A 13,354-nucleotide genomic window follows, 5' to 3' on the forward strand; every position below is an offset into this window, starting at 1 on the left:
ATTAAGTGATACTATAAATAATTACAAAATATGCATGTTTTACTATTTTGTAATTTTAAACATTTAATTACATTGTATGTTGATGATAATATCTATAATTAGTGATATGGTAGCCAAAATGAAAAATGAAATATAAATATTTATTTTAACTGAAAAAAAATGATATTCTCTTTGGAGATTCTAGCAGTTATGCAAATAAAACTCAAAAATTGAAAGTTAAGTAAAAGAATTTTTGTACTTAAAATGAAAAATCACTGCAAAGTTTAAGACCAAATAATTACAATAGGTAATTAACATATTTTTAGTAGAAAGACTTAATGATAATGTAATTCTTTGTTTACAAGGTACTTATAATTTTTAATAAAAATCTTACCAGTTTTTGTGAGAATACATTAAGAAAGCTTAGAGTTGCCATACTTATTGTTGAACATGCATCCTTCTCCAGATGGGCTCTTGAATTTTATATGATCCCTTTACAAAAACAAAGGGATAAAATCCAGTACAAACCCATTATGATTACTTAGTTTTATCTTCATGGGTTATTTGTAGACTAATTTCTTTCACATTATTTACTCGTAACAGTAGCCAGTAATAAATATCATAAACTTTTTATTTTTTAGGTTCGAGCTGATGAATTGGATGAACTGGATCATCATATACATGATAGTTGTTGGTTTAATGTTGAAGGAGGGAGTGAAAATGCACATGGGAAAGTGAACATCCTTATTCAGACTCACATATCACGTGGACAAGTTAATTCTTTTTCTTTAGTTTCTGATATGGCCTATGTGGTACAGGTAAGTGATGTCTTTCTGAAAAATATATTTTTTTTAGTAGTAACCATTGCTTGTCTATAAATATAAGAGTACTGCAGTCAGAAGCTTGCATAAAATGATTTCTTTGGCTTTTTTATGCAAGCTTCTGACTGCAATACTCTTTTTTTATGAACTTCTTATGAAAATTGCAGTTTTTTTTGGTTTGAAACTGACTTTGATCAGTGACAATTTACTTTCTAATTTCTTTGTTTACTTTAAAAAATATAGAATGGTGTAAGGATTGTTAGATCACTGTTTGAAATGGTGTTAAAAAAAAACTGGTCTCTCATGGCTGGCCGGCTTTTAACACTCAGTAAGGTACTGGAACATCAGATATGGCCATTTGAAAGCCCTCTCAGACAGTTTGGAGATATTGGTCCAGAGATTTTGTCAAAACTGGAAAGCAAAAAAATATCTATTGATATACTGAAAGAAATGGATCCCATTGAAATAGGTATGTTTTTATAGAACGTTTAAGATGATGTTTGTTATTCAACAATTTTTATATACTTTCATTGTGGGAATGAACTTCAAACTTCAAAGATTATATTTACCATATAATAACATCACTTGAATCACTGAACAAATACAACTTGTTAAAGGATAGTTAATTTATGTTAAATATGACTGCTTAAGTACTGCACTCTTCTTTCTACATTTTGCATTAGCATTAACTGTCATAAACACCAATATGCAGAAATTGTTTATTCTGTATCTACAAGTATAAACTTGCCTGTATTGTAATTAAAATGAAGATAAAAGAAGTGCACTTATTCCTTTGTGTTTGAGAAGAATGAAATTTTTGAATTTGAAATTTGTCCATACTCATAAACTAAGCTAACAATATGGAATAATTTTTATATTGGAAGATGATAAAATTAAAATTAATATAGAGTAATCATTATAGTTAATAAATAGAAATATAAAATTAGAAATAATAAAGATAAGGAAAATTCTATAAACTAAATACGTTAATCAATATGTCCAAGTAGGAACTACCACACCACAGGAAATATACTGAGAGTAACCCAGTGTCTCTACATAAAACAGCATTGTCACTCCTAGAGCTTATGCAAATGTTGTCACTATTAGTTTTTCCATTCTAAAATAACTGAGGAAGGCATAACATACTCTGCTGGTCTGCAAATTGTAAACATTTTACTGTGCACCACTACTATACAACTATTTTTGCTACAAAAAAGTGTATATCAAACTAATGTGAATGAACAACAAGTAACTAGAGTGAAAGGAAACAGCTAGACATCATTAAGTCATCACTTAAAGTGAAATATATTTAAATTAGAGTGACAAAATATGAGAGTTTACTATGTGGGCATTATATGTGTGATTTGATCAGTAATCTAAAAAAAAATTGTTGTGCCCACCTAGAAAAGCTTTGAAGTTAAGGAAATCCTATAATGGTTTTAGCATGAGTGTGTTTCAGCTAAAACACAAATTAGATTTGGTATACACTCATATGCATGAATATGGTATTCATTAATAACCATGGAAATAGTAAATAACTTGGATATATAATGTAAATACTATGATTTTGCTTCAGCTTATGAGCCAGTTCAGATCATAATCCTTGATGAATTGGCTAACTTCTTAATATGCCTTCCAGTATATGTGGAGTTTGTTCCAGACTAAGACTAGGCTATCATTTTGGTGAAAGGCAATCTAACCTGATATTGTGTTAAATTCCCAATAAAGTTGCTAGTCAGTGTATATTCAACTACTAAAATAACTTTGTAGGGCCAGGGACTAGTGTAGAAATTGAAAAGAAAAAAAGCACCATTAATTTATCCATAATGTATAACAGACTGTTGGTTTTCAGAGAATACTTCTTTAGTTGTTTGTAATATGAATATAAGTACAGTTTATATGCCTTAGTACATTTTAGCTTTTTATTTCCAGCAATTTGTCTGCTTGTCCAACAGAATTTTGTAAAACATGTATTACTATTACCTATTGAAACACTCAATTTTCAAAATCTTAATATCACATCTGCATTTGTTTTGTAAATAAAACTGCTTTACCTTGAGGTTATCGTTTTTGTGCAGTATATTTGGATATAAGATTTATGACAATGCACGAATCAAGTGATTTTAGTACTGCAAAACCTTTATTAAGTCATCAGAAAAATCACCCTATTGTTTTACTTTAAAAGTTTTTCTTAAATTATTAACATAAATTTTTTATTTGAATAGTTAATCTTGAAATGTTCAATAAAAGGGTTGGCATACAACCTCAGCTAAAATGCATGTGACCATTTTAGATGTAGAAAATTATGGGGCACATATTTTACTTTGTGTCATTATTATTGTTAACCTGAAGATGACTTAAGGTTGAAACATTGTTTTCTTTTATTAGTAAAAGTGTTAATACCTATACCAGCTATCCTAAAATACAGGGTAATTTTTAGTTCTGAACCATGTATGTATGTAGCATTCTTTGAACAGAAGTCAATAAGTTTTATTGTGTGCAAACCCATTTGCCTCACTTGATTGAAATTAGCTAACATGTAAACCAAATCCTTTTCCATTTTTTAATCATAACTAAAATTTGAGGGTCTTGAGTTTGATTTCACTACACAACAAAGTTTTTGTTTCTTGAACACTGCTGGGTGTTCATTAGAGATTTTTGGGTGCTGATCACAAAAATCACATCCAAATTTACCCATCACGTATCGTTTCATAGAAATTTTCAGTTTTGCTATCATGGAGAAACGATATCAAGGCAACTGGAATCCTACTGTTGGACATTGCAATGTGATGCATCGGACATTGAATACAAATAAAAATCAGGAACAAAACACTTTTAATTATGTTGAACTTAATAGCACATTAGAAACATAAATGCAGTTAAATACGTTATTGCCTGTAAACATTTAACTGTCTATTTCTGAGAGTTCCTGAGAACAAGTGATGAAGCAAAACAAAAACTATATTTGTGCATACCCACCAGGTACCTGTCACAATCAGCAAAAACTTTTCAAAAAAATTGTTGTGCAGTGTTATTATTACATGTGATGCATTATTTAATTAAATAAAAATTATTTAATGTATTGCAACCATTAGCATACAAAAATGTAGGGTTAAATGTGATTGACAATCAATAGTAAAAAAAAAGAAGACCTGGCTAAGAACTTTATATCTAGAATATGTGTAGGAGATTTTTGAGTTGAAGAAAAGTATTTTTAATTTTGACATGAAATTCTCTGTGCACACAGACTAGTAAAAAAATACTCAATATATTCAGATATTTTTTTAGTTTATTAAAAAATACTTCACTAAGAAATATTTTTTTGTATGTGAAAAACAATGTTTACTGAAAGTCTACCAAATTTTAAAAAGATTTTAGTAATATATTAAAAGTTAGTAGTATCAAAACTATAAAGACTATGAGTACAAAGAGGTCATGTGGCTGGTCAAATGAGTCGAGCCTGTGTTGAAATATTTGAATTTTAATATTCACGTTTCTAGTATGTGAAGCTTAACACTTTTTGTGGCACTTGGCAGTTTAGTATTTTAGTGTTGTGGTACTGAAAAAGTATTTTAGATTATTTTTAACTTATGTAACATTAATAATTTGTTTTCAATTGTTGGCAACTTGTATTACATACATACTTTTATTTATTATAGGTCAGATGATTAAACATGTTCGAATGGGAAAATTAGTAAAAGCATGTCTTGAACAAATTCCATTATTGACTTTGAAGCCTATAATTCAGCCAATTACAAGGAGTGTACTGAAAATTACATTAGAAATAACTCCAGATTTCCAGTGGAATGATAAAATTCATGGGAAAAATGAGGCCTTCTGGATTTGGGTGGAAGACCCAGAAAGTGATTATATATATCATTCAGAGTATTTTATGTTGACCAAAAAACAAGTAAGTTCTTATTTTTCAGTTAGAATGTTTGAAAACTAATAATTGTTGTTATTTTTGTTTAATTTGTAGTTTAGTGCAATTATTAGTTTTATACATTACTGTATTTTATGTTACTCTTTCATAAATCATCATATATGTTGAGAAGTATATAAATATTTATAAGGGTGTACACAGAACACCATAAATGATAATATCAAAGATAAGTTTTTTTTTTTTGCTATGTTAATTGCAACAGATCTGCAATGAAGTTTTTAAAAATACATTTTTGGTGTTCAACATCAGAATTACTTTCAAAGGTTCTTTTGCCATGAGAAGAAAGTTAAAAAGAAAATCCTAATTTTTACATGGACATGTTATGAGTTTGTTTGTTTGTTTTGAATTTCGCACAAATCTGCTTGAGGGCTATCTGTGCTAACCGTCCCTAATTTAGCAGTGTGAGACTAGAGGGAAGGCAGCTAGTCATCACCACCCACCACCAACTCTTGGGCTACTCTTTTACCAACGAATAGTGGGATTGACCGTCACATTATAATGCCCCCACGGCTTGAAGGGCGAGCATGTTTGGCGCGACAGGGATGTGAACCCGCGACTCTCAGATTATGAGTCGCACGCCTTAACACGCTTAGCCATGCTGGGCTTGTTATAAGTTAAAACAACAACTACAAGTTAGTTAATGAATTTAAACATGTTTTAGTTTTACACCAAGAAAAATAATTTTTCAAAACATTTTGAAGCAAATGATAGTATTCAAAATGTTGTATAATTCTTTCTGTAGTACTTTGGTTGTTAGAAGAAATGAATTAATTATCCATATATTGGCTGCTAAATGTAATCATTTTTTAATTTCAACAGTATATCATTAGTTATAATTTGGATGATATATAATAACATTGAACACTGGAATATTATGACTAGATTTAATAATTAGACAAAGTTGTTTGAAATTCAGTATCATCACCATCTTTAATTACATACATAAGTACATGTATAATGACAAGTTAGCAGTTAGATAGCAAGTAAGGGTTTTATTATTTTATGTTAAGTATTTTCTCAAATTTATTAACTTCACAATGGTAGAATGTTTTTGTTTTCTTCTTGTTTCTTTTCAATTTCATGGCATAAAATTATTAGAAAATAATACACTTTACCAGCTGTATCTTAGCAGTTCATAAAGCATTCAACATGTAATGTAATTGTTTTATAAATTTTCAGATAATCTAATTATGAAGTTTTAGATTAAGTTTTATATTGTTTTAATAAAAACATTATAATTCTATGGATTTCAACCATCTTTGATTTTGTAAATTAGCTAAAGATTTTCCAGCAAGAAAATACAGTTTTATGGAAAAGGAACTATCATAATAACAAAAAAAATGCCACACTTCATTGTTTCCAACTTGTCAGATGTTTATTAAGTTCTAGTTGTCAGGCAATGATATAATGGTAAATGCAGATTTTTTTTTCTGAAAATTAAAATAAAAATAAATATTTTATGAATATGTTTACAAAAAATTAATAATATTACAGTTGCAACATGTATAAACAATGTTTATTTTCTAGTATTATATCATGAACATCTTTAAGTAGTCTGATTATAATTTTAACTTGCATATATTTTTATGCTATGTTTAAAATATCTTTTTAGTAAAGCTATGTTAATCTTTTATCCTACATGAATGAAGTTCTAAAACTGGATCAATCGTTTTGTGAATGTTTTCTTTTGATATGTTACAGCCTGAGTAATTAAAGTTTAAGTTGTTCCTTAGTTAAATCATAAACAAAGTTTCTTTTTGAAAGTTCTTCCAATAAATGTTGATGGTGTCTCATCCAGTTAATTGTTTGTGAATGGAGTTACATAAAAGCTAACTAAAATATTTATTAGGTGGATATAGACTTTTATCTTGTTAACAAATGAGAATGAGTACAGGACAGTAAATGCATTAAATATTACCTGTTTGAGAATGGCTACAAGGAATTTGACTTCTTTGATACTGTATATTATGATTGCTTAAATGATAAGCTGTAATAGATGATTCTGTTTATATACCCTAAAGAGGTTATACATTATGCTGAATCATGGACTGGAAGAATATAATTTGCTTTTCTTATCAAAGCTCACATTTGCTGATTCATTTAATTTTGAACACCCTTTGACAAGACAAATTATCCTCCTCATATCTGTTAAACTGTGAAACTGTGTTCAGATGTCACTCATTATAGCTGAACAATAACATAAAGTCTAATGTCACTTTTATTCAGTTAATATTTTCTCACTTACTTTAACTGTATAAATCAGGCTCATGTCTAAACTGACAAATGTCTGTCTAATTGTTTCTCTCTTATTTTGCTTTCATTACTTCATTTCTGAATCTGCCTCATATTTATAATGGGCAAGAGAAAAATCTAGAAGTCTTTCGCCCTCCATTAACAACAGTATTACACACAAGATAAACTATGACTAAGATGATGTCAACAATATTAAGAAAACTTATACAATAATTAAGTTTCATACATAACTTACAACTCGTATCAAGTTATGTCATAAAGCATGTTAAAACCATCACTTTCAGAATAAGTAACAGTTAACACACTTGTTAGGAAAACCAAACAGTCATTAATATTGAATCACACCTCTTAAACCAAGTAGTGTAGTATACCTAACAATAAGCCCCTCTTCAAGAAAAATATTTACAATATTTTTTATACTATATACAGTGTTTGTTCTCAGTTCATACCCAAAGTCTCCTCATATGGTCTGCATCAACATTTGTAGATACCTTGTTGGTATGTTTTCACATAGGACATCTGGTAGGGCTTCACCCTGACAGGATCCCTTGTCTTCACTTTGATCTTGTCTTTTCTACACCAAGTGGTCTTAGTACTTTGTCTATAACAAAGTTACTATCTTCTGGTTATGCATCTGTGCCACACATGCAGTATCAATCTTTGCCTCAGTAGTTGTCCCTGTTGAGTTTTATTCTTTCTCAAAGCACCTCTTCAGTAGATTCTCATAGTAGGTTTTGTTATTCTAATTCACTTTCATCTTATTGTCCATTCTGTTGAAAACATTCTATTCTTTGAAATGTCTTTTCCACTGCATGGTGAGTTTGTTATTGGCTGTATGCAGCAAAAGTAAAATTTTTTCTCCTTGGCTTTTTTGTCATAAAGTACTTCTTACTGCCTTTGATATGTTTAGTTTCCTCAGTAGGACTGTTTTGATATGTCTGGTCCTCTGCTTGATAAATCTCTATTTTCTGTCTGACTTTAACTTCTATATAAATTGCTTGTCACAGCTAAATTGTCAGTCTCTTTCTGTCAAGGTTTTTAAACACGAGTTTACTGAGAATTCTTCTACAGTAGATGTCTGTGACTTGTAGGTATTAAATATCAACAGTTAACTTTCAGCACAATCCACTTGTTATAAAATAATATATTCAAAACAAGTCAAACATATGTAAAAATTCTTTATAATGAATTATATCACAGTTATATTTAAAAATCTAAATAATTCTTAGTTTCTTGTCAAAAGGCCACACAGGCTGATTTATTTACTTCAGAATTAAACTGACAAAACGAGTAAACTTTTATCTACTCTCACCACAATATTATCACTGAATAATTCACTTATGTTAGTTTCGGGGGTAACACAGTTGTATCTCATACTTTAAATAATTGTCTCCTTTTCATCAAAGTCCACACAGACATGTTCAATTACTTTAGAATGTCCTTTTACACAACATATATTTTTATGCTATGTTTAAAATTTCTTGTTAGTAAAGCTACATTAATCTTTTATCCTACATGGTTTGTCTGTTGGGTTGTGAGATATATCTTGCCTAGCTGAGCCAGGAATTTTCTATAACTTAGGAGATGCTATGAAGTAACAATACTTTCTTGGCAAGAAAAATACTAAATGTTTGAATAATGTAACACAAGTACTACTAAAACCTAGTAAAACAGTCAACAGCATACACAATGTATGACTTGTACAGACTTGTGTAACAAAATTTGTCATAACTAAGGCTTTTGAAACTATCAACCTTCAATACTTCTATCATGAAAACTACACACTTATTAAATATTAAGTCACAAAATAAACTAAATACTAATGTTTACACTAGACAGTCTTGTATATCAAAAACAGTATTTACTATATATTTTTTACATTATGTATAAAAACTGCTTTCAGTTCATTCACTCTGTTTTCTCATATAGTCTGCACCAACATATGCAGTTCCTCTGTGTTTTCATGTAGGGCCTTCAGTAGGCTTTTACTTTGATAGTGTCCCTTGTTTTCATTTTAACTTTGTGTTGCCTTAGGTCTGTCTTTCATGATTTATCTGTATGCTGGCACAATAGATCTTGTACCTTTTTCTTATTGCCATTTAATTCTTAACTTATGTTGACATCCTTGTGCGTGTCTCATCTCCACTCAGTGATCTTAGGCCTAGTAAGTCTCTATTCTTCATTACAAAATCACTGTCTTCAGATCCTGCTTCTATAGCAACCACACGTCACATCCATCTGTACCTTAATTATTGCACCTGTGATGTCTTCCCTTTCAATAGTATCTCTAGGCTATCTTGTCCACTTTCACCTTATTTTGCATTTTGTGGACCACTTTCTGGAATGTGAAAGGTCCTTTTTTCTGCTGGATGAGTTTGTTATTGGCTTTGAATAACAGAACTGGTACCTTTTGTTGACTTAAAAATGTTGATCCTTGACCTTCTTGTTATGTAAGTACTTCTTTGCCTTTGATGTGTTTAGCTTCACTTGTAAAACAGCTTTGATATGTTTGAATTAGTACTGCTTTGTAGTGCTCTGTTTTGTAAGTCTCTTTCAATTTTATATTGTGTTTAGCTTTCTCTCAGGCACTGTTCCAAAGTTTCTGCAGAGAAACTTCTTTTGTCTGTACTTTCTTCAGCTCCTGTGAATCTCCATTTGGGATGTCACTTGATGAGACTGTAAGAGGCTTGATATTTTGTTTCTTACTTTGAGCTTTTGTGATGATTGCTGTTGCTTCAGCAGCTTTTTTGCCTAGTTACCCCAAATTCTTACCACCTGATATATTTTCTATCACCAAATTGTATACTGGTACCATCATACACTTGGCTTTAAGGTCTTTTACATAGCATGGAGTTTTCATTTTATTTTAACTGTGAAAACTTTCTCACTGTCCTATCATTTAGTACACACCTTGCCTATTATCTTGTTATTAGATACTAGACTGCTGCACTGCTGCACATACAGGTCTTGTAAGACTTTCAATTTTTTTAATTCTGATATTTTCTTGATTTTAACTTAGCCTTCGCATATTGGCATATTATGATATTTTAGCATTTCAATATATGTAACAATCACATTTGGTACTATTGTCTATTTGCTAACTTGAGCTAGTCGTGAGTTATGCACTGGTCATGGCAGTGGTCATTTCTTCTTTTAGTAAATCTCACAAGTTGTCTTATTTGGTTTCTTCTGGCAGTCGCATCCATGGTGCCAGTCATTCTTTTCTTCTTCTTACCATACACATCTACTTGCTTGCTGGTAGTGAACTTACACTCTCTTGCATTGTCCCATTTTATAACAAACATGACATCTTTTATCCCCTTCTGTCCATTAACATACTGTTGCTTTTGGTAGACTTTCGCTTCTTGTCAACTATTACAGGTTTTAACTTTAACTCGGCACTTTTGGACTTGCCAATTATATCTCTTCCATGGACTTCGATATTCTGTTTTGCCAGCTTGATCATCTTTTCCACATCTTTTGATGCTCTGTCCTTTAGGAACAGTAAAAGGTCAGTTGAGCACATTTATGTGATATATGAACTGTTCACATATCAGTTGGTCTGCCAGTCCCTCAAAACTATTTTCACACTTAGCATTGACAGGTAGAGCACGGATAACCCATTGTATAGCTTTATGCTCAATTCCAAACAAAACTGAAAAAAATAATTTTTCAATTTTTACTCTTATTCTCTGTATATATATTTCCAGTCTCTCCTTTTTCTTCTTTTTATTCTTTCAATCTTTCTCTGTTCCTTTCTTCTTGTAGTCTTTCTTCATCTCTTTTTTCTTCTGTTGCTGCTCTTCTCTTTCTCTGTCACTCTTGATGTTGTTTAACCAGCTCCTTTAGCTTATTATCATTTAGCCAAAAACATTCATCTCTTTCAGTTCAGATATCAAAACCTGTTGACATGGTTATAAGATGATTGCAATGTCTACACTGTTGTTACCACCACCACTGCTGTTGTGTATTAAGGCCTACTTATTTCAGCTGTTGTTCATGCCCTCTTTCACTGCTATATATCACTGTATAATCCTGACTGATTTGTCAAATGTCATGTTTTATGGGGCCGGATTCTTTATGGTAAGTGTTTGTGACATCTTGGCAATAAATGTGAGCAAATATATGTACTTTTTTGATTATCACAGTTGTATCTAAAATTAAATAATTCTCTTTTCTTATCAAAATTCACATACTTATGTTCAATTATTTCAGAACACTGTTTGACAAGACAAGCTATTCTCCTTATTTTTGTTAAACTGTTGAACTGTATTCAGATATTAGCCATAATAAGTAAACTAATAATCATGCTGTCTAACTTCACTTTCACAAATTTAATGTTTTCTTACTTATTTTAACCCCTTTAAAAATGACTCATCACAATTAAACTGCCATTCACTCAGTCTCAGATCTCAGTCTCAGTCTTTGTATCTGCATGTATTTATAACAGGTGGCAGGTGTCCTCTATTAAAGCAATATTGCACATGATGAAAAAATGTAGAAGCTTCAAATAAATGATGGTAACAATATTACAAAGGCATAAAAAATAATTAAACTTCAGATAAAACATATGACTTGAACCAAGTTATGTAACAAAACTTGTCACTTTTAAAATAATTGAAAAACCAAACAATCATTAAACACAAAACCACTAAACAAACTAAATAAAAACTCTGAACCAAACAGTCTTGTAAATCGAAAAGTGAATTTTAACAATATTTTTAATTATTATATTGGTTACATACTTTCTGGGAGGGAATCCAGTTTTATGAGAAAAGAATGAACTATGGAAATTAAAATAACATCACACCTCATTTTTTCAAACTTTTCAGATGTTTATTACATATACATGCACACAAACCAATACACATATACACGTATATATCCATTCAACGTTTCAATCCTTTACTTAGGTCATCATTAGGTTTTACAAAATACAATAATTAGGCACAACAGAAAATACAGTTAAAAATTTTGAAAATGCTGTTAATAGAAAAGAATAAATAAATTTAAGAGTATTTACATTTTAAAATAAACATTTTGTATGTAAAGTTGGTTTATATTTAATAGAAAATTATATTAAATCTGAAAGAATACCCATGGGCTACTTTAAAGTAGTATTTTTTCTGAGTTGATCATACCTGTATCAGTTTTTGAGCAAAGGATAAAATTCAAAATTTTTTTGAAAACATACAGCATAATTTATATAACGTATACATGAGAATTTGATGAAAAGAATATTTTAATTTCATAGGCATGTTAATTATTCAAGGTGAGCAAAGTTTTCACTGTCATTATATATCAAATGAAAATATTCACAGGATAGCTCACCCAGTTAGATAGTTTATCATCTTGAAAGATTGAAGATTAATCTATCAAAATGATTACTAACTTGAGCCTTTTGTTTTGCTCAGCTCATTTTATTTTACATTCTGAGGTTGTTTTTCTCCTTGAAATGCTACTGTATAATGGATGTCATAAAAATAAAAAAAAATTATTGGAAGCTTAACCAGGACATTCCTGAACAAAAATTTAAATGCTCATGGAAATATTCACACTGGATAATTCCTAAGTTTCATTAGGATTCCTGTATGTGTGGTAACTTGTGAAGGGGAGGAGAGGATCCTGGTGGTTGAGGGGTTTAACTCTAACACATCACTTTGGCCTTGAATTCCTGTAGACAGGCAGCCTTGGGGTGGCCCCCCTTGGGCCAGTCGGCTGGTCCACTCGGGCTAGGGTCAACCAAGTACCAGTGTTGGATGTTCTCAACAGGTGTTATGGACATTATATCTGATGCTGGTGTTTGGGTATAGTGCTCACGAAACCCTGGTGTTGCTGCAGTGTCCTTGTTTGACATTGTAGTTCATCCACTCATAGGGCTCCAAGGTGGGTGGGTTCAGTGGGCACTGAAATTTCCCTCTCTTTATTATGGATACTTCAATTAAAAAACCTTAATAAAATAATGAAAAACAGTCCATAGGTAAACGACCACGTCTTGACGATTCTGAGCAGCAATCCTCACCATGTGTACGACCTGTTATACCTCGTTTTTTTATATTGCACTCAGTTTCAGACAAACCTTTAAGGTAAATATCTCCCTTTTTCATTCAGAAGGGACTAGAGGAACTTGCTGGTTCTCCAGAGTCAGTAAAAAAGCTTCGATCTGGTGACATATTGGTGGAAACATTCACATCTGGACACAGTGAACTCCTGTTGCATTCAGAAGCAATTGGGGATATACCTATAGAGGTCACACCTCAGGCTACTTTGAATTCATCGTGAGGAGTTATTGTTGAGAGAGATTTTAAGAACATCCCAGAGTCGGAGATTCTTGCTGGTTTCTCCACCCAAGGAGTTT

The 13,354-nt window shown here is 31.0% G+C and overlaps 1 protein-coding gene across 7 annotated transcripts in view; it reads left to right on the forward strand.

Moving 5' to 3' along the window:
• Nucleotides 1-13,354, forward strand: part of obe (activating signal cointegrator 1 complex subunit obelus) — a 241,105-nt gene that overhangs the window by 131,294 nt on the left and 96,457 nt on the right. For all 7 annotated transcript variants that reach the window (XR_013032327.1, XR_013032326.1, XM_076517566.1 and 4 more), the window contains exons 18-20: nucleotides 621-797; nucleotides 1,044-1,269; nucleotides 4,460-4,710. Coding sequence is in view for 5 of the 7 variants with exons in the window: in XM_076517566.1 (XP_076373681.1) it covers nucleotides 621-797; nucleotides 1,044-1,269; nucleotides 4,460-4,710 (654 nt within the window). In the remaining 2 variants the exon portion in view is untranslated. The remainder of the gene's footprint in view (nucleotides 1-620; nucleotides 798-1,043; nucleotides 1,270-4,459; nucleotides 4,711-13,354) is intronic.

Source organism: Tachypleus tridentatus, chromosome 8 (genome assembly GCF_004210375.1).
Source record: "Tachypleus tridentatus isolate NWPU-2018 chromosome 8, ASM421037v1, whole genome shotgun sequence".
NCBI classification, from domain to species: Eukaryota; Metazoa; Arthropoda; class Merostomata; order Xiphosura; family Limulidae; genus Tachypleus; species Tachypleus tridentatus.